This window comes from Sturnira hondurensis, unplaced genomic scaffold, assembly GCF_014824575.4.
Source record: "Sturnira hondurensis isolate 20B ecotype Veracruz unplaced genomic scaffold, ASM1482457v3 Scaffold0007521, whole genome shotgun sequence".
NCBI lineage: Eukaryota > Metazoa > Chordata > Mammalia > Chiroptera > Phyllostomidae > Sturnira > Sturnira hondurensis.
The window spans coordinates 86,049-111,197 of NW_028080152.1; the positions used below are offsets into that span (position 1 = coordinate 86,049).

At 37.0% G+C, this 25,149-nt stretch overlaps 1 protein-coding gene across 1 annotated transcript; it reads left to right on the forward strand.

Moving 5' to 3' along the window:
• The first annotated feature begins 16,464 nt into the window (after positions 1 to 16,464).
• LOC118991435 (olfactory receptor 4A16-like) lies at positions 16,465 to 17,415 on the forward strand. The gene has a single exon (XM_037052650.1). The coding sequence runs from the start codon at positions 16,468 to 16,470 to the stop codon at positions 17,413 to 17,415; it is 948 nt and encodes a 315-aa protein (XP_036908545.1). The 5' UTR covers positions 16,465 to 16,467.
• The last annotated feature ends 7,734 nt before the right edge of the window (positions 17,416 to 25,149 follow it).

Below are 25,149 nucleotides of genomic sequence, written 5' to 3' on the forward strand. Positions count from 1 at the left end.
CTGGGATCCAGCTACAGCTGCCTACATTCCTGGGTCAGGGGACCTTTTCTGCCTGACCCTGCTTCGCTGCTGGCTCCGCTCCTCTTACATGTCTGGTTGAATGGTTCATTCTTGTCCGACTTGGGTTTCAGCTGCGTTTTTGTTACTAAAACTTGGTTGTCTTTAAACTTGGTTGTGCGAGAAGGCACAGTGTTTCCACTTACGCCTCCATCTTGGTAGAAGTCCCACCAATGCTCTTCATATGAAGTAGAGGGGAAGGGGGGGTAATAAAGAGATTAAAAATGGTTATATAAAACAGAACATCCACTTCAGACTAAGGTTCTAACCTTGTTATGTAATCAAAGTTAACAATCATAACTTTTCAATCACCAATTTTGTATTCCTTTCAGTTTCTGCCAATTTCTTGACTAGTCAGATAGTATTTTCCAGATGGGTAATTCACATCTTAATTACCATTGCAGTCAGATCTACAATGGTTCTGTTTTGTTGTTTTCCCCTGTTTCTCACTGCTGTCTACTGGGTATGGGTGTAGAAGTAGATATTGGATTGCATGCCTTTATTCGTTTGTAGCAACCCAATTTTCTGTCATTAATTAGGACCAACCACTCAACTCAGTATGGGATCTTCCTGTTTCTTCAGCCTGGGGAGCCCAACATAACCATGGGCATTTTCCATGGCAAATGCAATAGAACAATGTGTTCATTGGTGCAAGAATTTCTCTGTGGGCACTAGGGTTTCCAAACACACCAAGTTCAAACTTCCATGTAACTGAATCAAAAATACCTTAGGTGGGTTATAATGTGTAATAGGTGTAAGAATGATGAAGCTCATTCTGAGTTCCACATTTGATTCAATAACTTTTGTCTCTTCTGACTACAGAGTTGGCCTCATTCAATATAGGCATGTCTGAAGTATATACCGTATTATAGTGAATAGGAAACAGACTTACATATATATTGTGCTGTCTTTTGTCTCAAGAGGCACTGTCATAAGAGACTTCACGATCTCATTTCATCATTATATTATCCTGTATGCTTCTGAGTAATGGGGAAACTTGTGCGATCAGTGACATAGACTGTAGTTATTTCAAAATATTGAAAGAACGAAAGAAAATCATGTCAAAAGAGCTGAGGGAAAGAAATTATGAAACAATGTCTCAATAGCAAGTGACTTATATCAGTAAACAGATGAAAATTTTGAAAAAGTACACAAATATATTATGGACAATAATTGAAATAAGAAATCCACTAAAGTGGCTCAATAGTAGGTCTGAGCAAGCAGAAGAAAGTCAGTGAAGTTGAGGATGGATCACTGAGTTGATCCCATTAGGGGAGCTGGTATATAGAGCTGTTCAGAGCTCCCTTTGTTGAATATTAATTTAGAGTAGAGACTTAGGTTTATTGCTAGGCTCTTTATTTTGTTCCATTAGTCTGTGTGTCTGTTTCTATGCCAGTACCAGGCTTTTTTTATTACAGTGGCCTTTTAATGCAGTTTGATATTAGGTACTGTGATCCCTCCTACTTTACTCTTTTTCTCAAGATGCTACAGCTCTTTGGAGATGTTGAAGGTTCTATAGAAATTTTCAAGTGTTTTTTCTTTAAGTGTGAAATATGCCATTTGTACTTTAATAGGTATTGAGTTGAATGTATAAATTGGTTTGGGTAGTATGGACATTTTGATGATGTTAATCCTTCAAATCCATGGACACAATATCTGTTTTCATTTGTTTGTGTCTTCCTTAATTTGTTTCTTCATTGTTGTGTAGTTTTGTTAGCACAGTCTTTTACCTCCTTTGTTAGGTTTATCCCGGGGTATTTAATTTTTCTTGTTGTTATATTAAGGGATTTTTTTATCTGATTTCTATTTCTGATATGTCATTGTTGGTGTTCAAAAGTGAGTTTGATTTCTGAATATTGACCTAGTATTCTGCTATTTTGCAAATTCATTTATTAGGTTGAACAGTTTTTGGTGGGGTCTACAGAATTTTCTATGTACACTATCATGTCATTTGCAAACAATGATAGCTTTATTTCCTCTTTTTAAATTTGGATGCATTTTATTTCTTTTTCCTGTCTCATTGCTATGGCTAGGACTTTCAACAGGATTTCGAATAGAAGTTGTTAAAGCAGACCTCCTTGTCTTACTCCTAAATTTAGTGGGGAAGTTTTCAGTTTTTCTCCATGGAGTATGATGTTGATTTTAGGTCTCTCATATATGGCCTTTATTATGTTGAGGAATGCTCCCACTATTCCCACTTGGCTGAGTGTTTTCATCATAAATTGGTGCTGTACCTTATCAAGTGCTTTTTCTGCATCTATTGGTATGATCATGTGATTTTTGCTTTGCTTTTATTTAGGTGATGTACTACTTTTATTGCTTTGTGAATATTGTATTATCCTTGCATCCCTGGGATGAGTCCCAGTTGGTCATGGTGTATGATCTTTTTAATGAATTGCTGGATGTGTTTTGCCAGTATTGTGTTGATGATTTGAGCATCTATGTTCATCAGCGATATTGATCTGAAGTTTTCTTTCTTTTTTGTGCCTTTAACTGATTTTTGGATTAGGATGATGCTGGCTTCATAAAGAAGAGTTTTGGAGTGTTCTATCTTCTTGGAATTTTTGTAATAGTGTATAAGGGATAGGTATTAACGCTTCCTTAAATCCTTTGTAGTATTCTCCTGTAAAACCTTCCAGTACAGGGCTTTTGTTGTTTGAGAGTTTTGGGGATTAGTGCTTCAATTTCATCAGCTGTTATTGGTACGTTCAGACTTCCTGCTTCTTCTTCATTGAGTTTGGAAAATTACATTTTTCTAGACATTTTTTCATTGTACCTAGGTTTTCATAGTTTTAACTAAGTTTCTTGACAAATAGTTTTTTCTAACACTTAATTTAAAGATTTTATTTATTTATTTTTAGAGGGGAATTAAAGGAGAGAGGGAGAGAAATATCACTGTGTGGTTGCCTTTCCTGTCTCCCCTACTGGGAACTGGCCTGCAACCCAGGTATGGGCCCAGGCTGGGAATCGAACCATGATACTCTGGTTCACAGCCCCACGCTCAATCCACTGAGCTACACCAGCCAGGGTGGCATATAATTTTCATAGTAATTTCTTATAATAATTTGTATTTCTGTGGTATCAGTTGTAATTTGGCCCCTTTCAGTTCTGATTGTGTTTATTTAGGTCATTTCTTTGTTTTGTTTCAGGAGTCTGCTTAAAGGCTTGTTAATTTTGTTTATCTTTTCACAGAACCAACTCCTGGATGTAATGATTCTTAGAATTGTGCTGATCATCTTTATGTCATTTAATTGTGCTCTGATGTTGTTTTTTTCCTCTCTTGTACTTGCTCTGGGCTGTCTTTGTTTTTGTTCCTTGAGTTTTTGTAAAAATATTTATTTAATTATTTTTCCAGTACTGTTTTCTGTCTTATACTCCCACCCCCCCCCAGGGTTTTCCTCCTCCCTCCCATTTTCACTCTTCTTAGCTGTTATCCATGAAACCTTTCTATTTATTCCTCTAAATTCCTTTGCTATTTCTCCTGAAATTCCCTCCCCTGTCCTATCTGGTCGCTGCGCCCTGTTCTCTATTTCAGTGTCTTTCTTTATATTTTGCATGCCTGTTTGTTTTGTTGTTTAACTTCCTGTAAAAGTTGGGATCATATGGTATTTGTCCTTCAACACCTGGCTTATTTCACTCAACATAATGCTTTCCAGTTCCAATTGTCCCTTGAGTTCTTGTCGGTTGAGGGTCAGGTTGTTTGTTTGAAGTATTTCTATCTTTATTAGGTAGGCCTGTATTGCTATGAACTTTCCCTTCCTGAGAGTCTTTGCTGTGTCCCCTAAGATTTGGATGGTTGTTAGTTCATTTTCATTTACTTCCAGAAACTTTTTGATTCCTTCCTTGATCTAATTTTTGACCTATTTATTAATAACATGGTATTCACCCTGGCTGGTGTAGCTTAGTGGATTGAGCATGGACCTGTGAAGCAAAGGGTTGCTGGTTTGATTCCCAGTCGGGGCACATGCCTGGGTTTCAGGCCAGGTCCCCATTAGGGGACACATGAGAGGCAACTACACATTGATGTTTCTTTCCCACTCTTTCTCCTTTCCTTCCCTTCTCTCTAAAAAAATAAGGAAAGAAAATATTTTAAAAATAAACATGCTCTTTAATCTCCATGAGTTTGTTTTTGAGTTTTTTCCCTTGAGGTTGTTTTCTAGTTTGAGTCCCTTGTGGTTAGAGTAAATGGTTGATATTATCTCAATTTTCTTGAATTTGTTGAGGCTTGTTTTGTGCCTTATCATGTACTTTATCTTTGAAAAATTTACATATGCATTTGAAAAGAATGTGTGTTTTGCTCCTTTGGGATGAAAGTCTCTGTATATATCAGTTTACTTCATTTAATCTAAGATATTGTTCAATGCTGTAATATCTTTGTTGATATTTTATTTGGAAGATCTATCCAGTTTTTGACCGTGGGTTGTTGAAATCCCCTAGTGTAATTGTAATGCTGTCAATATCTTTCTTGAAGTTCTCCAAGATTTTCTTTATGTATTTAGGAGCTCCTATGTTGGGTGCATAAATATTTTACATTTATTACTTCTCATTGGGTATTTCCCTTGAATATGATGAAGTGACCTTCTGGGTCTCTTTGTATTGCTCTACTTTTGAAGTCTATTTTGTCTGATATGGAAATTGCTAGTCCAGCTTTTTCCCCCTGTTTGTTTGCTTGAAAAATTTGTCTCCAGCCCTTCACTTTCAGCCTGCATAGGTCTTTCATCCTGAGGTGGGTATCTTGTAGGCAGCATGTGTGTGGGTCATTCTCTCTTATCCATTTTGTTATTCTGTGTCTTTTAATTGGAGCACTTAATCTATTTATGTTTAAGGTTATGACTGATATTACTTACTCACTGCCATTTCTTTGTACATATGTTTTTCTCTCTCTCCAACTCTCTACCTTCCTTTTCCTAAAGCAGTTCCTTTAACATCTCTTGCAGAGCTGGTTTGGTGGACATGTATGCTCTTAGGCTTTATTTTTCTGGGAAGCACCTTATTTGTCCTTCCTTGTTAATTGAGAGCCTTGCTGGGTAAAGTGACCTTGGTTGCACACCTCTGGTTTTCATTATTTGGAATATTTATTGCCATTGGGCTTGGAGCATTTCCTTTAGAAGTTAGCTGCTAGCCTTATCAGGGCTCCTTCATACCTGACTTCCTGTTTCTCCATCACTGCCTTAAGATTCTCTCTTTGTCTTGGAATTTTGGCATTTTAATTATGGTGTGTCTTGGGGTGGGCCTCTTTGGGTTCCTCTTGATTGGGACTCTCTGCGTATTCTGGATGTGCGTGAATATTTCTCTCTTAAGATTAGGGAGGTTTTCCATTATTACTTGTTCAAACAGGTTTTCTATCCCTCAATCTTCTTTGCTCCTTCTGGTATCTTTATTATACGGCTATTATTCCATTTCATGTGTCCTGCAGATCCCTTAAAACCTTGTAATTCTTTCTGAGTCTCTTTTGCTTTTCTTGCTCTACGTAGTTTTTTTTTTTCTTTTTTTACGTTGTCCTTCAGCTCACTGATTTGGTCCCCTGCTTCATGGAGCCAGCTTCCAATTTTTTCTAGTATTTTTCTTATTTCTGAGATTTTATTGTTTATTTCTTCCTGGTTTGTGTTTATAGTTTCTCTTTCCTCTTTCTTGATGATGTAGTTCTCACTCAGTTCCTTGTAGTTCTCTGTGAGTTCCTTGAGCATCTCTATAACCATTATTTTGAATTCTATATCTGATAGTTTGGTTGCCTCCATTTCATTTAGCTCTTTTAGTTGGGAGTCTTCCATTCCTTTTGATCGCATGTTCTTTTTTTGTCTCCCCATTTTAGGTGACTCTTTTTGTTTGTTTCTGTGCTTCTTGATGTTTAGCTTTGCTATCTGTCTTTGTAAGGTGCACTTCTATGATAGGCATTCTATGAGGTTCAGTGGTGTGGTCTCTTTGATCTCCTGGGCTGGATGCTGTATGTTTGCCCTTTCTTTTGTTTGTGTGGGCTCTCTTGTTGTACTTGGATTTTTATCTGTTGGCACCTCCTTTGTTGGTAGTTTCTCTCCTGTAGCAGGTATACTGATGTTTGTAGCTCCCACCTATTCTTCTATGTGATCAGTGGCAGGGAGTAGGCAACATGGATTAAGACAGCAGGAGAGTATTTGATGGAGTTTAAAGTACCAGCAAGTAGAGAAGACACAGGAGATTCCTTTGTTAAGTGTCATGTTAACTATGATATTTCACCCACTTAGCCACTTTTTACAAAAGGTGAAAGAGAGAAAGGACTCATGTTACAGGGGAGGATGATTGTGAACTGAATCCAGAAAACAGAGCAAGGTTAGGTGATAAAGTATATTGAGAATAAGGGATAGAAAGTAGGTGTCGTGTGAGAGATAATAGAGTTAACTACAGTAATAAAGCTCAGTAATAAAGCTCAGTAACTACAGTAATAAAGCTCAGGATTGAAGTGGCATGGGCTAAGATGAGGAAGAGTTACTCTATGATATGTATAATTGTATGGAACAATTATTACCAACATTATTAGAACAGCAATAATTTCAATAAGTAGAATGAAACATATAATTTGAGTAACCAGAATAGAAAGTACCTGGTGAAGAGTTGTGTGTTATTGGAACATGGGTGAAGTGAAAGAAGGAGAATTAAAGAGGTAATGGAAGTGACAATAAAGAGCAGAAAAGGAAAACAAGTCAAACAATGCAATTAAACAGAAAGAAAATAGGGAAAATTAAACATAAAGAGGAGAAATGAAAAAACTAGCAAGAGTGGTAGAAATAATGAAAATATGGTAATAATACACATAAACAATAAAATCTCACCTCCGTGGGATAGCCAAGTGACATTTCTCTCAGTTTCTCAGTTTGGGGGTGAGCCTTGTACTCACACTTTGGTCTGTCTCTGGGCCCTTTGTAACTCCATGTCTCGTTTCATCTGGGGGAAGAAGAAAAGAATGGAAAAAGAAGAGAGGATTTAAAAAGAAAAACAAATATTAAGCCTACTGTTGACTTTAAACCTGTTCAGTGAGTTCTGTTGGTCTTCCTAGATACCACAGGAAGAAGGGCGATAGACTGCTTTCTTTCTCTTCCTATGGTTTTGAGAGGATGGGGACCAGGTGTGGGTTACAATATTCACAGTTTGCTGGCCTCTGATGGCCCAGGTCCTCTGTGAGCTGCCAGGCTCAAATCAGCCACTTAGTCTTTGGGTGCACAGCATGAGTCAGTTTTGGGTGTGAGTCAGTCTTGGGCTTGCAGCTTAAGACAAGTGGGGCGCCTGATTTTGGTCAGCTGCGAGCACTGTCAGTGTGCGGGTGGGAGCAGCTGAAATCTTCCTTGTGGTGATCCAGCCAGTGCTGAAATTTCCTTACGAAATAGATCTCAACAATGACCTGCCTTTCTACATTGCATAATTTTCCAAGCGGTCTGGAGTCTATCCAAGTCAAGGTCCCACATGGCGCCACTCCTCCCTTCTCCAGGTGTAGCCTAGGACCCCAATTTTCCTGGTGCTGAGGTCCACAGCCAATGGATGTATACTGCCTCTGTGTGTCTCACACTATGTCTTTATTCCTCCCAGCAACGTGATGCCAGGCTTCCCTCCCTGCTCTGGTAAAGGAGGGGGCTGGTTATCTAACATTCCTGCCCATATCAGCAACAGGTGCTGGATCAGAGGCCACAGCAGCCTTGGTCCCCACACAGATTCTAGGCACCTTACTTTCCCAGAGTAATCTCCTCACAATCTGTTTTGCAATGTGCTCTGCAATTTTTTGCCTCCAAACTTCATATAAGCTGAAATTCCATTGATTGTTCACTCTGTTCCTTTGAAGATCAGCCAGCAGTTCCAGCTGCACACAGAGAGAACTGGGATCTGTTCCCACCTACCTCGCTTCCATCTTCTCTCAACAGTGTCATTAAATGTTGTGTGGGTTTACGATTTCAGTACTATACTAGATGCTCTATGTAATTAAATTCTGGTCATCTTGGGGGTCCGACACTTCGGAGACCTCAAAAAGTTGAGGCTAAAGTGCCATAACTTCTGTATAGACTTGACACCCATAGACAGCTGTGCACACAGGTGGGATGTTTTAAGTTCCTGTGTATCCATGCAATACAGATGGTCTCAGAGACACATTCTGTTGTTAGACACTCGTGTTTTTTTTCTCTTAAGGTGTACCCTTACCTGTTTTTTCCTTGAACATTAGATGAAATCCCGCCAAGTGATGTATATTGTCTATGGACTGTTGGGGTCACAATCCACACTCACTGTCCCCGTACCTCTGAGACTGAGTTAAAGAAATTTTTTCCTTAAAGTGGTTGTATTTGGAGGTGGGGGTCTTTGGGAAGTGATTTGGTCATGAATGTAGAGTCCTTATGAATAGGATTCATGTCCTTTTTATAGATACCACAGAGAGCTCTCTTGTCCTTAATGCCTGCTGAGGACCGAGGGAGCAAGCCCTCAGCAGACACAGCAGCTGCCAGCACCTTGACCTGGTCTTCTCAGTTTCTAGAAGTGTGAGAAATAATTGTTAGTTGTCTACCACCCAGTCTATAGTATTCTATTATGGTAGCTCAAAAGGACAAAGACAGGCATTTAGCTTGTCTACATATTTTTTAATTTGTATAGTTAGTTCATGTGATAAGATAAAATTCTTGGTTAATTTTCTGCATTCAATGCTTTCTGTGAAATCACAGGAAGCTACTTCACTTTCATTATCTTTGTGCCCTGTGTTCTCCCCTCAATGGCTGGGACATAGAATCCACTCCATTAACTTCGTCATATTTATTCGTGAATTCTTCATCTACTGAAATGAGAATTTTACTGATGAGTTTTAAAGAACCCTTACTACATTAAATTTATGTGCATATTTGCTACAAATATTTGATCTTCCTTGATATTTGCTAGAAGTACTTTTGTTATGTTACTTATGCTATAATTATGAGGGTTCTTACATAAATATGTTATATTTTTATATTCTTTCACGTTTTGATTTCTTCTATCACACATCACTCTCAGAAAATTCTGTTTTCTTCTTAAAAGATTGTGGCAATTATAATGGCTCAGGTTTTTAAAATCCCTTTCAAAAATTTTTAACCCATATAGAATTATTTTACAGTGAAAAATTATCAAACCTTATTTTTTCTAAATATTTAAAATAATTTTTTTTGATTCATTACATTAACAATTAAATACTTTCTATTTACTGTGTGAAATTTTATAGGCCTACAAGGATCAGTGTTAGGGCTGTTTCTCCTTTTCCTCCTCATCCTCCTTCTGATAGTTCAGGGAAAACCTGACTGAGTTTGTTTTGGTGTGAACTGAGGTCACTTTCTAGAGTTCAGCAGATTCTTGGGAGGGTACAAGGTGAGTATGTTCATATGAATGGTGCCTAGCAGGGATGGCTAGGATATTAGGCTGCTATGAGTCCTCCTTTTTGTTTTTTTTTCCATGTACATAAAGGATTATATAGACAAAGTGTCTTCAGTGACATTGTCAAACTTGTGAAATGGCAACTCAGGGCTCCCAGAGAGAGGCAGCTGAAGGTGTCAGTCCAGTTAAGATGTTTTTATTTTTCAATTGTTGTTGATGGTAATATGTAGAGAACTTAACCTATGCATGTATTTGTTTTCCAGCTGTGAGTCCTGATTTAGTCCAGAATACCTTATCATTTCAGATAGTTTTTCTAAATTAAGAATATCTTTTAGAGGCTTTGCCACTTAAACTCAAGAGAACAATAGTACTTAGATGCATCATTTATATCTTAAAATTAATGTGTATAATCCTTGGGGTTCCTAGATTTTGATCATTTCTTTTGAAATGGCCAAAGCTGGAAACCACCAAGTTTTAGTGAGCTTAGCACATACTTAAAATCTTTAGCTGGTACAGATAGCTATTTAATGCCTCCTTATCTAAGGCCCTTATGACAATATATGTCAAGATGCTCAGTGGAGCCCATAGAAAACCATCCTAGGGGAATTAGAGACTTACAGATTGGAAGCCATCACAGACTTAATGTAGAGGCAGGCTCTTATTGGAAAATAATTCCCTTTTTAAAAAATTTTATTTATTTATCTTTAGAGGAGAAGGGAAGGATAGAGGGAGAGAAATATCAATGTATGGTTGCCTCTCATGTGTCCCCCCCTTAGGAACTGGCCTGCAACCCAGGCATGTACCCTGACTGGGAATCAAACTGTGATAGTCTGGTTCATAGGCCCCCGCTCAATCCACTGAGCTACACCAGACAGGGCTTCCTTTCTTGAAGAAAGTCACTCACTTGATACTAGGCTGAAAATAAAGAACTGAATTAATGGACTAGAAATCATTGTGATTCAGCTGACATGTATTCAGACCTTCAGAACTACACAGCTGTGATTACTTGACCATTCAATAGTTGAAATATCAACTTCAGTAAATCCCCCAAGCCTTCACTTCTCTGCCTCTGAGATGAGGGCCTCCAACATCTAGTTGGGGCATCCAACCTTTTGGCATCTCTGGGCCACACTGGAAGAACAAGAGTTATTTGGGCCATATATTAAATACACAAACACTAATGCAAACTGATGAGCAAGAAAAAAAGAAAGGTTTTTTATGATTTTGCATTAGGCTGCATTCATAGCCATCCTGGGCTGGACATGGCCTGTGGACAGCTGTTTAGACAATCCTGGGAGTAAGGAACTCCTTTTTAGAGATATGGCTGATAAAGGGACCCAAGACTGGTTCTCCCTTCATTTGGACTTAAATAATGTTTGCCTTACCTAAAGATTTCCTAAAATGAAACACATTAATTCTGATTTTCTTTGTATAATTTTTTCTTTGGAATTACAGGCTTTTCATCTATTTGTGTGTTATTCTTTCTTGGCAAGACCGAAATCTTTTTCCCTGAGGATTGTTCTACAGGAGAAAATTTTCATCATTTTATTTGAATTTGTACCAAATATATTAATAAAGTAATCTACAATGACTTTATATTCTCTTTCCTTTAAAATGGAAATGATATAAAAAGTCAGAGAGGCTGGGTCTGCCCATAAATGTAGAAGAATAATTTTTCTGATAGAAATATCTGAGAGATTTCTGAAAACTCAACTTTCTGCCTAAGCTGCATTCTATCTTTAACTGGTTTTTGATTCTTTAGCTGTTTCCTTGTTATATTTTCCTTGGCATGGATATCTCTCATTGCTTGTAGAAACGTGTGTAAAGTCCCAATTTTCTGGGATGAAGTTGGGGAGAGGAAGAGACATACCTATAATTAGGAAAAAGGGGTCTTCAGGGACATTCTGTTTGAGTGACTGAAAGGCCGAAGAGTTCTACTGCCTGGGAGAATGCCCAGTCATTGGCTACTTGAGGAAGATAAATCCCAGAGTTTGTTTTGTTAGCTATAGAAATTAATGGTCAGAGACATGAATGGTGTCCTACCTTCTCACACGCAAGTACTTGCTATTTACTTTACCGCAATGTGCTGAGGAGAAGTACATTAAAATAACTACTTTCAGTGTTTTACAATTTTGGGGGCTTTTGTGTTGGTAAATAATGGATTTGACCAAGTTAATTTCCACAAATTCAGCCCGTTTTTGCACAGCCATAAGAACACAGGATTGTTGGTTTTCTTTGGAGGGATTTTTCCAGCAGGTGAGAATGTTCAAGTATTTTACAAATACATAGTCATGTTTTATTTAAGTGTCTTTATATCCTAGATATCTGTGTTGGATACTGCAACCCTTGTGTCAAAGACTGAGGTGATGGGGAGTCTGTGTGGACACATGGGTAGTGTGGCCATATGAAGCTCTTTCCACGTCTACTGATCTCTATACATTACTCAGCGTTCCATGGTCACACATACATGCATGAGGTACCCACAGTCACTGCCAATGAAAGAAGCTCTGATTTCCAAGACTAAGGGAAAGACCTGAGGTGAGTTCTTGGAAGAATGAAAATTCATCCAATATATTTAAATGTTGCTAATGTCTTAAATATACATATTTTCATTGGAAGAAATCTGAATTAAGAAAATTAAGGTAGGAAAATAAGGAAATAAGCCAGAATGTACAGAAAGTGTTTGGTTTTTAGCATTACAGCCTGACAGGTATTTCTTGTTTGTTTTGTTAAATAACAAAGGGAAACATTCAATGCCTTCCCAATAAACTAATGGGTTCATAGTCTTGGTTCATAGGGTATTGCATTTTATATGGTAAATTAACATTTCTTATTATTCTAAGACCTCTAAATCAGACAAGTTCTGATACATCATCTGCATATTGCTTTGTGTATTTACCACCCAAAGTCAAATCTTTTTCTTTCATCACGTATATGACCCCCTTTACCCTTCACTTTGGGGTAACCAGCATGCTGTTACCCATTACTCTCCCCCCTTCCCTTTGAGGTACAGAGCATACTCTTGTCTGTGCCTGTGAGTTTTTGTTTGCTTTCCTCCCTGGTTCGTGTGTTGCTTACAGCTTTCTTTCCCACATATAGGTGAAATCATATGGTCCTTGACATTTTTCTCTGACTTATTTCACTTAGCAGAATCTCTCAGTCCATTCACCTTATTGCAAAGGCAGGGTTTCATCTTTTCTCACAGTGGAGTAGTATTGTGTGTACGTGCCTCATCTCTTTTGTCCAGTTACCAACTGAGGGACACTTTGCTTGTTTTTATGTGTTTTTCACTACGAATAAGGCTGCAATGAACATAGGTGTGCATATTTCTCATGTCACCCCCAAACTTAGTATAAAATTAAAGAGAACATTTAAAATTGTAATGTAGCAATGTGTTAAAATGGGGAGAAATACCTTACTATTCAATTCCAGAAACTTGATATGAGATTTTTTATTTTTTATTTTCAAATTTTAAAATTATGCTTTACATTCAATATTATTCTGTACTAGTTTCACAGCTACAGCAAAGTGGCCACACAGTCATATACTCCACAATGGGTTCCCCTTGATACTTAAAGTACAACCCTGCCCCATACATAGTTATTACAATATTATCGACAATATTTCCCATGTGGGATTTAGATTCAGATATGGAAGCTTGATTTGTGTGAACATTTTCAAAACTGTAATTCATAGACAGAGACAACAGTACGGTGGTTACCAGAGGGAATGTAGGTGTTAGTAATGAAGGGTAGAGGGGCCAAGTCTATGGTGATGGAAGATGATTTTACTTTGTGTGGTGGGCAAATATGCAATATACAGACCATGTATCATAATTATGAACACTGAAACTTATATGAGTTTACTAACTAATACCATGACAATAAATTTAATAAAAAATTAGCACAGAAACCCATATTGGTACATATTTGAAAGAAACCTGTGTTCAGCGAAGTGTCTTGTTTATTATCACTTACAAAATCATAGAATTGTAATTTTAAAGTACTTTAGAGGGTATGTTTGTTAGTATAAAATTTTAATTTATCTCTTTAATAAGACATAATCTTAAGAAACTAAGTTAAATGTGTTTTTCTATTTTTTTTTATTTTTTTTGAGAGAGGAGAATGGAAGGAGAAAGAGAGAAAGAGAAACATCAATGTTGCTTGTCCCCCACATGACCCCCACTGGGGACTTGGCCTACAACCCACGCATATGCCCTGACCAGGAACCAAATTGTGACCCTCTGGTTCCTAGCTCACGCTCAATCCACTGAGCTACACCAGCCAGGGCTAAATTATATTTTTTAAATAGCGAAGTGTTAATCTAGCAGTTTAAGTTGAAAGTCTCATAATACTATCTGTCAGGTTTTATAGTATTGGATGTTTGATGACTTAAACAACAGAGAATGCATTGTATACCTACTTTCTACATCTAAATAATTTAACTGGTCAGTAGGAGATTTATTCTGGAGAAATCTAACATTGCTGATTAGTAAGAGTAAGGGCACTAGATAGATCCTGCATAAAGTAAGGAGTGAGAAAAAGAGAATTGGATAGAGACTACCTTATATCCTCATGCTCTTCAATGGGTGTGCCTTTATCAGCCTACAGCTTCCAGAATGGTAGAGCTTCTGAATACACTGGAAGCAGCAATGTGAATGAGGCAGGTAGAGTGGTCCTCACAGTTGGTTTGTAAGGAAGGGTCTACCTTACAGCACATCCTCCCTCCCTCCACCCTCCAAATCTATGGAATAGAATCAGTTTGTCTGTCTTTGAACTTAAATGATTTTGTAACATTGCTCTGGAAAATATAAGCAAGAAATTTACGTCTGTAGTTGTAGCTATACAATTCTCTCTTAGTTAATTTTGTCCTTTACCATCAGATGTAGTGGAATCTGAGGAATAATTATTTAAAAACCTTTTTGGAACTCCTGTATTATGCTGTGTCTTGTGTTTATTTTTTATGGTATCTTATTATGTCTCCTGAGAAAACCCTTGAAGTCTTAAGGGATCAGCTTCAAAAATTCCTCAAGAAAGGAAATTTTTTTGAAGAAGAGTTTTTAAAAGACTATTGATCTCACTTAATTTTCACATTAATATTCTCAGTACTTGTAGATATTTATTTCTTAAATAGAATCCCTCCCTTCTGATTTGATCCTTTTTTGAATTTTTTCCTATACAATTCTCTCTATGATGTATGGATACCACTTTTTCCCTTTTATTCAACTTGCTTCTAGTCTAAATACACTCCATCACAGGTGAATACTACTACTCAGGTGTAATCCAATAGATAATTCCTGAGACGTATAATGTTAGCCTACACCTAAATAAGACTTGATAGAGTATAATACTCTTTTCATCCTTTGTCTATGTCTATAATTCTCACCACATTGGCAAAGACTCAGATGATTCCCTGTGAATCAATGTTGGTAGTGAAGCATTCAAGAACATTAATGATAGTTATCACTTATTGAACGTTTATTGGGTGCCAGCCATTATTCAAAGTATTTACTTGTAATAAAGCAACAACCCAAAGGGCAGGCTCTATTGTTATCCCTGTGGTAAAAACGATGAAAGTGAGTCACAGAAAGGTTTATTAGGTTGCCCAAGGTCACACAGTAGTAAGTGGCGAGGCTAGCATTTCAGTACAAGGCAATGTGCCTCCAGAGTCCATGTGATTCGTCAGTGTACTACACTCTCCCTGACAGGGTGTTTTGAGTATTAAATAAGAATACACTGAAAAGAATAACTCATAATCAGAGTCTTCTGTAATGATAAAATGCCACTTACCCCTGGGTAGCCTTGTTAAGGAACAGTTATAGGCTGGACATATCTATTTTATTATAGAAATATGAAAATGTCAGTAGAATAGAATGTAAGATGTGGTTGCACAAAGAGTCCCATGGAGGGTAAGACTGGACAAGGTTTCTGACATTGTCTAGTTCCAACCCTTTATTTTCGAAAGATCAAACTGAGACAGAGATGCAATTACATTTAAAAATGACTGAACCCCATGCCTACTTACGCTGACATTGGGCCCTTCCCATGAGTATGCTGATTTTTGGAATCTGGGCACCAAAGCTCCACTTCTGAGTACTCTCAGTACCTTGGAGGAATTATAAATATAACTATGTCTCATTGTATTTTTTTCCTCTATTCAGTGTCTGAAAAGAATTCTCATTTCTCAATACCTGGGACACTGCAAGAGTTTTGAAAGAAATCATAGCTGCTGGTAACATAAGAGTTCATGATTGTCATGACCCAGTGAAGTTCAAAAATATTTGCTGAAAATCTAAATAGTGTCTCTGTGTTAAGGGTTGTAGGATAGATAGAGATTACATAGCTTCTTAAAAACCCAATACTATAAAAAAGAAGCAGAAAAATTGCTGACCATCATGGAGTTCAACTGGGTAATTGCCTTAGGGAACAATTGGCTAATTTTGTCATAATTTGATGTATTCCAGTCTCTGGAAATTTAATGAGAGATCCATGAAGCCTGAGCATCCTTTGAGACATAAAGGACTGAATACCTAATAGCAATTTATCATAGTTTAAGTGCATTATTTCAAAAAAGACATTATTTTTATGCTACATCTATTATATTAAAAGGACCACCCCAGAAATATTGCCAACTCATAGGACTGATATCATGCCAATTTGTTTAGAAATTTTGTTTTGCCTCTACCAGAGAGTAAGTCACTGCCAACTTGTGTGCCCAGGATTGACAGTTTAACTAGGCTCTATGAAAGACACAACTGGCTGTGGAGCCTTTGATACTTTTCTCGGTCGACCATCTACTAAGACAGAGAGGGAAAACCTTGACGTGTAGCCCAAACCAAATCATGTGAGGAGAAACAGAATTGTCAAGGGAAGATGCAATAGGCTATTAAGTTGAACTCACAGATCTTCACCAGAACTTTATTCTGTGTAAACCCCTGTAGAAGATAAAATAATGAATATATACTCCAAGATATAATGGATGTATTCATAATGTGTTCACCATTTCATCACAGGTCCGTTCCCCTGACCTCTCCTCCTAGAAACAGGCTTTAGAGAAGACTGAATGGAATATAGTAACAATGTGACAGAATTTGTCCTCCTGGGCCTCACTCAGAATTCGGGGGGCCAAAAAGCATTATTTGTCATATTTTTACTCATTTACCTTGTGACTATGGTGGGCAACCTGCTCATTGTGGTGACTGTTCTTGCTAGCCCCTCTCTGGGCTCCCCCATGTACCTCTTCCTCGTCTATCTGTCACTCATTGATGCAGTGTATTCCAATGTCATTTCACCCAAATTGATCATAGACCTAGCCTCTGCTCAAAAGACAATTTCCTTCTCAGCTTGCATGGGACAGCTCTTTCTGGAACACCTTTTTGGAGGTGCTGAGATCTTCCTGCTGGTGGCCATGGCCTATGATCGCTATGTGGCCATCTGTAAACCACTTCACTACATGACCATCATGAATAGACAGGTTTGCATCCTGCTGTTGGTGGTGTCCTCGGCTGGAGGTTTTGTTCATTCTCTGGTTCAACTTCTCTTTGTGTACAATCTCCCGTATTGTGGCCCAAATGTTATTGACCATTTCATCTGTGATATGTACCCATTATTAGAACTTGCCTGCACTGACACCTACTTCTTAGGCCTCACTGTGGTTGCCAATGGTGGAGTAATCTGTACAGTCATCTTTATTTGTCTACTAACATCCTATGGAGTCATCCTAAATTCCCTTAAAACTCACAGTCAGGAAGGCAGGCGCAAAGCCCTGTCTACTTGTTGTTCCCACATCACGGTGGTTATTCTCTTTTTTGTTCCCTGCATTTTTATGTATGTTAGACCTGTTTCCCACTTATCTGTTGATAAATTCATAAGTGTGGGTTATACTGTTATTACTCCATTGTTGAATCCTCTAATATACACTTTGAGAAATTCAGAAATGACAGATGCTATGAAGAAACTGTGGTGTAGGAAGTTTGGCATAGATAGACTGAGAATGTGTCATTCATATTGAATGCACCTATTACTAATTCTGAAGCAACAAACAAGTAGTTCATTCTAACAATGGATGAGTTAGTCAACACAATGAGTTTTCTTGGGATGCTTTTCCTTATTCATAGAAGGTATGAAAAAGTATAACAAATTGCCCTGTGATGTTAAAATCAATCTAACAGAGGAATTCTGAAGGGTGAGTAAAAAGGCAGAGATATTTTTCCTATTATTAACAAAATAAACCAATTTCACCTTGTAACTTTTTTTATTGTTCAGTTAGAGTTGTCCTGATTTTATTTCTGTTGCTCTCCCCTGCCTCACGCCACCAACCCCCACCTCATACTCAATGTATACCACACTATGCATGCCCATGAATCCCTTATTCATGTTTCTTGGCTTGTCTCTTCCCCTTTTCTCTACTATCCCCCTACCTCCTCCCCTCTGATCATTGTCAGTTTGTTCTCCATCATTTATATTGAAATGTGCTTTCGAAGAATTTATTTTTCCCTTAGAAAGTGAAAAGCAAGCTACCTTGAAAATTTTGGTTTTACCCCAAATAATGAGAAATCAATTTGGCTAATGTTAGAATGAAGCTCTAATTTGAAAACAGTGGTATGTATGTATGTATGTGTTAATTGATTGTTGTTCAAGTACAGTTGTCTCCATTTTCACTCCACCATTCTTCTCGGCCCCAGCCATCTCTAAGTCCACTCCATAAACTTACCCTCTTTGGCTTTGTCCATGTGTCCTTCATACATGTTTCTTGATGGCCCTCCCCCTATTTTCCCCCAGCATCCCTCTCCCCATCCCCTCTGGTTACTGTCAGTTTGTACTTTATTGCAAAAGTTTGATGTTTGTTATTGTATGCATTAAACCCGTTTTAGCAGCTGCCTTAAGCATTTTGTCTTCCAGATTATTTCTGTTCCTCATTGTGATGCCTGTGCATTTGAAGTTCAGGATGTCTAGATGGGAGATGATACCATATTTAGTGAAATGCACAATCATGGAACAATTCTGTTAGATGCGATGTTGGATTCATTCACACATTGGGATAAATCCAAATGGGATAGTTGACAAAAAAAAAAAAAACAGATGGTAGTTCTTGATTAGAGTGTAGAATACCTTACTAATCCAAGTTGTAAACATCTTTTCACACCTTACCTCACTAGTTATTATGTGCTTTTTTGCCATTCTTCCAAGTGTAGATGATCTTATTTTGACTTCATGACACTTTAGATTGGGTAAAGAAATGTATTATTTTACACAGCAATGTGTTCCCTAAAAGTTGCCTTCATCTTCATTACTTGAAATTGTAGACTTAATAATGATTTGTTTTTATATAAAGAAAATTTTGTTTTTCAATCTTATCTTTAAAAAGTTGTATTTCCTCAGTGTGTAGCCTCTCCAGAATATCACAAAATAGGAAGATCATGGAATTGCTTCCACTGCATTTTAGGAACATCATCTCTGTTTTGTAAGAGTTTCTTTATTTTCTAACTAAAAAACATTAAAACCTTTCTTACTTAAAAATTTTTTCTGTATTTCTTCATGTATACCAATAATATATGCAATGTGTATCCAGAATATGATCAATATTGAAATTACTTGTGTATACCTTTCCCCCCCTTCTTTCCAGATGTAATCCTAGTGTTGAATTTTGTATTTATCATGGTTAAAAATAGTTTAACTGCATATGTATGTATCCTTAATTTATAGAGTGTACAGTTTCATATTCTTTACCTTTATTAAAATTATGCTACATAGTACTACATTTTCTTGGTCTTTTATCCACAATGTTGACTTCCTCAGATTTAATCTTCTTGTTGCTCATCTCTGTAGTCCCATCAGTCTGTTCTCTGTATTATTCCATGTCTAAATATACCATGTGTTTTGAACCCATTCAGCCAGTGTCCTACTGTATGCTTCTATGTACATCCTGAAAGAAATTGCTTTTTGCTGGGTAGGCTGTTTGCATGCTAACTTTTATGGATGGTTATAGCTTTGTCCTAAAGATGTTTTATCAGTTACTTTCCTGCTTGTGTTTATACATGTGTGTTTGTGTGTGTGCGTGTGTGTAAAGAATGTAAATCTACTTTACAAAGGGTTTTCTGCTGTGATAAAACCAAATTTTTCAACACATTTTTCAAAGATGCAACCTACTTTCCTAATCTGAGATGTCATATTTACAATAAATTTTAAATAGCTGTATACCGCTTTCTAGACTCTCTTTTATTTTAATTGGTTTATTATTCTTAGGACAATACTACATTATCATAGGTCTTGTAAGTAGCTTTGATATCTGTTAAGAGGTCTATTACACAATAGTCTTGTTTTAAACAACGTTTTCTTTTTCCAGCAACTATTTTCCACATAATTATTAGAATGATTTCAGAGGTCTTAGAAACCTACCAGCATTTTGACACACAGTATATTAAATGTCTAATTAACGTGGAAAGGAATTGATATATTGATCACGTTGATTCATTCTTTCTAGAAACATAAAAAATGTGAGTGTTTATGTACTTCTTTAAGATTCAGTTAAGATTCACCTTTTGGGATATTGCTGAGCACTAATGATATGAATGACTTCTCTTTTGAATATCTTTCTGATATTTTATACCCTGTTTCTCATTTTATATTACTTAGCAGAGGAATAAATGATACAATAAATGTGAGCAGAGGAAACGTGAACTTAGCTTTAATAGGGATGCCTGTGGTATTTCTCCATAAAATGCGTTTATTCAAAATTTTCAGTTCAAGTGTCTTCCAAGAAAAAGACATCGCTCTTCAAAAAAACCCAAGTGGAAACTGTTTACAAAGACTTTATAAAATTAAATACCAGATGGGGGAAGGTATGGGATTAAAGTGGAAAAGGTGAAGGATTGGCAGAAACAATTATAAAGGACATGTTGGCAATAACAACGGGCAGGTAGAGCAGGGGTGAGAGGTGAGGAAGGCTGGGGTAGTGGAGACAGGTACGGAGAAAAGGCAGAAAACTGTACCTGAATAGCAATAAAAAATATTAAAAGCAAAGAAACTTTAAAAATGGTGAAGTACTCAGGACTAGCAATGGTGGGACATCATTACTACCTCAGTTATGAAGAAGAAACAGGAAGAGATATTTTTCTCAACGTGTGAATAACTATGAGAAAAAAGGATGTTCTTTTGACAGTAGCTGTGTCTTGAGTAGAGAGACAGCCATTTCGAAACTGGTACATGAAGGAAACTAGCATATGAATTAATAACTTGATACGTCTTCACTCTCGGATATCCGGTTATTTCCTTCCATTGGCTGAACTTAACCAACAGCTAAGGGGTGAGTTATCTTGGTCGGTAACCACTTTAGCAGTCAGTTGACTAGGGACCAAAATAAAGTGGAAAATATTAGACTTGGTTGTACAGGAGCAAATGTAGCATATCCGTAACACCCAACCCTTTTTGCTTCTACTATTCACTTACAACTTTGGATGGAAAGTAAAACTCTCTCCCCAACACAGAAAACATAAAATGTCCCTTTAGTTTTCATATCATCAATTGATTTCAGCTCAGACATACTCCCATTTCCAACCTAATTGAAATATAAACCACCAATGCTCTTCATATAAAGTAGCAGAGGGGGGAAAGATAGAGATAAAGAAATAATTACAGAAAACAAAACATTCACTTCAGTCTAAGCTTCCACAGATTGTCATGTGATCAAAGTTAACAATTGTAGCTTCTTGACCAGCAATTTTGTATTCCTTTCACTTTCTGCCAATTTCTTGGATAGAGAGAGAATACTATCCAGTCAGATCATTGAAACCTTAATTACCATTGCAGTCAAGTCTGTAAGGGTCTTGTTTTGGAGTTTTCTCCCTGTTTCTCATTGCTGTCTACTGGGCATGGGAGTAGAAGAAGATACTGTATTTCACCTCTTCATTTGTGTGTAGCAACCTAGTTTTCTGTCATTAATTAGGACCAAGCTCTCAACTCAGTCCAGGGAACTTCTTGTTTCATCGCCTGGGGAGCCCAACATAACCATGCACGTTTTCCATTGAAAACCTAATGTAACAATGACTGTGTTCACTGGTGAAAGTACTTCTCTTTGGGCAGCAGGGCTTTCAAATGTACGAAGTTCAAACTTCCAAGTAACTGAATCAAAAATACCTTAGGTGTAATTGGTGTAATTGGTGTAAGAATGATGAAGGTCATTCTGAGTTCTACATTTGATTCACTGACTTGTCTGTTCTGACTACAGGAGAGATGGCCTGATTTGAGTATAGGCATGGCTGAAGTATATAGCTATCCTTTAGGATAAAAACCCAACACTGTTTTGACCTATGTTTTGTTTCAAGTGGCACTGAGATTCAGACTTCACCATCTCATTTCATCATTTTATCATGTTGGATGCTTTTGAGTAATGGGAAAACTTTTGAGATCAGTGGCATAGACTAGGTATTTTTAAATATTCAACAAACAAGAAAAAATCATGTCTAAAGAGCTGAAGGAAAAAAAGTGTAAAACAATGTCTCTTTTGCAAGTGGTTTATATAAATAAACAGATGAAAATCATGAAAAAGAACAAAAATAAATTGTAGACAGTAATTGAAATAAGAAATCCACTGAAGTGGCTCAACAGTAGATCTGAGTAAGCAAGTCATTGAAGTTGAGGATGGGTGACTGAGATGATCCTGTTAGGGGAACTGGTACATAGAGCTGTTCAGAGCTCCCTTTGTAAAATATTAATTTACAATAGAGACTTATGTTTATTTCTAGGCTCTTTATTCTGTTCCATTGGTCTATGTGTCTGTTCTTATGCCAGTGATTACAGTGGCATTGTAATACAGTTTGATATCAGGTATTGTGATCCCTCTTACTTTACTCTTCTTTCTGAAAAATGCTGCAGCTATTTGGGGTCATTTATGGTTCCATGCATTTTTTTTGAAATTTTTGTTCCATACCTGTGAAATAGGCCATTGGTGCTTTGATAGGTATTCAGTTGAATGTATAAATTGGTTTGGGGAGTATGGACATTTTGATGGTGTTAATCCTTCTGATCCATAAAAACGATACATGTTTCCATGTTTTTGTGTCTTTTTAAATTTCTTTCTTCAGTTTTGTGTAGTTTAGTGAGTGCAATGTTTTACCTACTTGATTTTGTTTATTTCTAGGTATTTTTTGTTGCTATATCAAATGGAATTTTTATTTCCTGTTTTCTATTTGTGATGTTTCAGTGTCGGTGTACAAAACTGAGTTTGATTTCTGAATATTGATTTAGTATCCTGATGTTTTGCCAAGTTCATTTTTTAATCCGAGCAAGTTTACTTTTGGTGGGGTCTATGGGATTTCCTATATAGACTATCATGTCATTTGCAAGCAATGACAGTTTTTCTTCCTCCTTTTCAATTTGGATGCCTTTTATTTTGCTGTCTGATTGCTGTGGCTAGGACTTCCAATACTATGTTGAATACAAGTGGTGAAAGTTGATAATCCTGTCTTCGTTCTGATCTTAGTGGGAAAGTTTTAAGTTTTTGTCCATTGAGTTTGATGTTGGCTGTAGGTATCTCATATATGGCTTTTATTATGTTGAGGAATGCTCCCTCTATTCCCACTTGACTGAGTGTTTTTATCATAAATGTGTGCTGTACCTTATGAAGTGCTTTTATTGCATCTATTGATATGATCATGTGATTTTTGCCTTTGCTTTTGTTTATGTGATGTACTACTATTATTGATTTGTGAATATTGTATTATCCTTGCATCCCTGGGATGAGTCCCACTTGGTCATGTTGTATGATCCTTTTAATGAATTTCCGGATGCAGTTTGCCAATATTGCATTGAGGATTTGAGCATCTACATTCATTAGTGATATTGGTCTGAAGTTTTCTTTCTTTATTGTGTCTTTATCTGGTTTGGGGATTAGGATAATGCTGGCTTCCTAGAAAGAGTTTTGGAGCCTTTCATCTTCTTGGATTTTTTGAAATAATCTGTGAAAAATAGGAGTTGGTTCTTTCTTAAGTTCTTTGTAGAATTCTCCTGTGAAACCATCAGGTCTAGGGCTTTTGTGTGTTGGGAGTATTTTGATTACTGCTTCCATTTTGTCAGCTGTTATTGGTCTGTTCAGGTTTTCTGCTTGTACTTCATTGAGTTTGGAAGATTCTATTTTTCTAAAAATTTGTCCATTTTGTGTAGGTTTACAAATTCTTGGCATATAGAATTTCATAGTCATTTCTTACATCCTTTGGGAGTCTATGGTATCAGTTGTGATCTGTCCCCTTTCATTTGTGGTTGTGTGTATTTAGGTCCTTTCTCTTTCTTCATTGATTAGTCTGCTTAAAGGCTCATCAATTTTGTTTATTTTTTAAATAAACCAGCTCCTGGATTTATTGATCCTTATAATTGTGCTTGTAATCTCTATGTCACTTAATTCTGCTCTGATGTTGGTTATTTCTTGCCTTGTACTTTCTCAGTGTTGTCTTCAATGTTGTTCTTTGAGTTCTTCTAGGCATAAGGTTATGTTGTTTCATTGAAATGATTTTATGTTTGTTTGGTAGGCCTGTATCTCTATGAACTTCCTTCTCAGGACTGACTTTACTGTGTCCCACAAGTTTTGGGTTGTTGTGAGTTCATTTTAATTTGTGTCCAGAAACTTTTCCATTTCTTCCTTCATCTCACTTTAGAGCTATTCATTAATAACATGCTATTCAAACTCCATAAGTTTGTTTTGTTTTTTTTTCCTTGAGGTTCATTTCTAGTCTCAGACCCCTGTGGTCCGAGAAAGTGCTTAATGCGATTTCAATTTTCTTGAATTTGTTGAGGCTTGTTTTGTGTCTTATTATGTAGTCTATCATTCAAAGGGTTCCATGTGCTTTTGAAAAGAATGTGAATTTTGTTTCTCTGGGTTGAAAGTCTCTGTATATGTCATTTAAGTCCATCTGATCTAGGATAATGCTCAAGGCTGCAATATCTTTGTTGATATTTTGTTGAGAAGATCTATCTATTGTTGACAGTGGGGTATTGGAATCCTCGACTATGACTGTGTTGCCGTCTATATGTTTCTTGAAGTCCTCCAAGATTTCCATTATGTATTTGGGTGCGCTTATGTTGAGTGCATATATATTTACAATGTTTATATCTTCTTGATGGATTCTGCCCTCCAGTATTTTGCAGTTACCTGCTGGGTTTGTTCTTATGGCCTATTTTGTACTCCATTTTGACAGATGTGAGGATTGCTACTCTGGCTTATTTTCCCTCTTTGCTCAGAAAATTTGTTTCCAGCCCTTCACTATCAGTCTGTGTAGGTCTTTTGTGCTGAGGTGGGAAATATGTGTGGGAAATGCTTTCCAATTCATTCAGCTATTGTATCTCTTTTGATTGGAGCATTTAATCTGTTTGTGTTTAGTGTTATTATTGATAGGTACTTATTCATTGCCATTTTTTGTACCTATATTCCTCTCTCTGGCTCATTTCCCTCCTTTTATTAAAGCAGTCCCTTTAACATCTCTTGAAGATCTGGTTTGGTGGAGGTGCAGTTTTTTTAGACTTTTTTTGCCTTGGGAGCTCCATATTTGGCCTTCCATATTAATTGAGAGCCTTGCTGGGTAAAGTAGCCCTGGATGCAGGCCTCTGGCTTTCATTATTTGGAATATTTCTTGCCATTTTCTCTGGGCTTGGAGATTTTCCTGAGAAAAGTCAGTTGCTAGCCTTATCAGGGCTCCCTTGTATGTGACTGCTTGTTTCTCCCTTGCTGCCTTTAAGATTCTTTCTTTTTTTTTAA

Excerpts from the sequence above, each read along its gene's own strand:
- LOC118991435 (XM_037052650.1), top strand. The coding sequence starts at position 16,468 with ATGGAATATAGTAACAATGTGACAGAATTTGTCCTCCTGGGCCTCACT.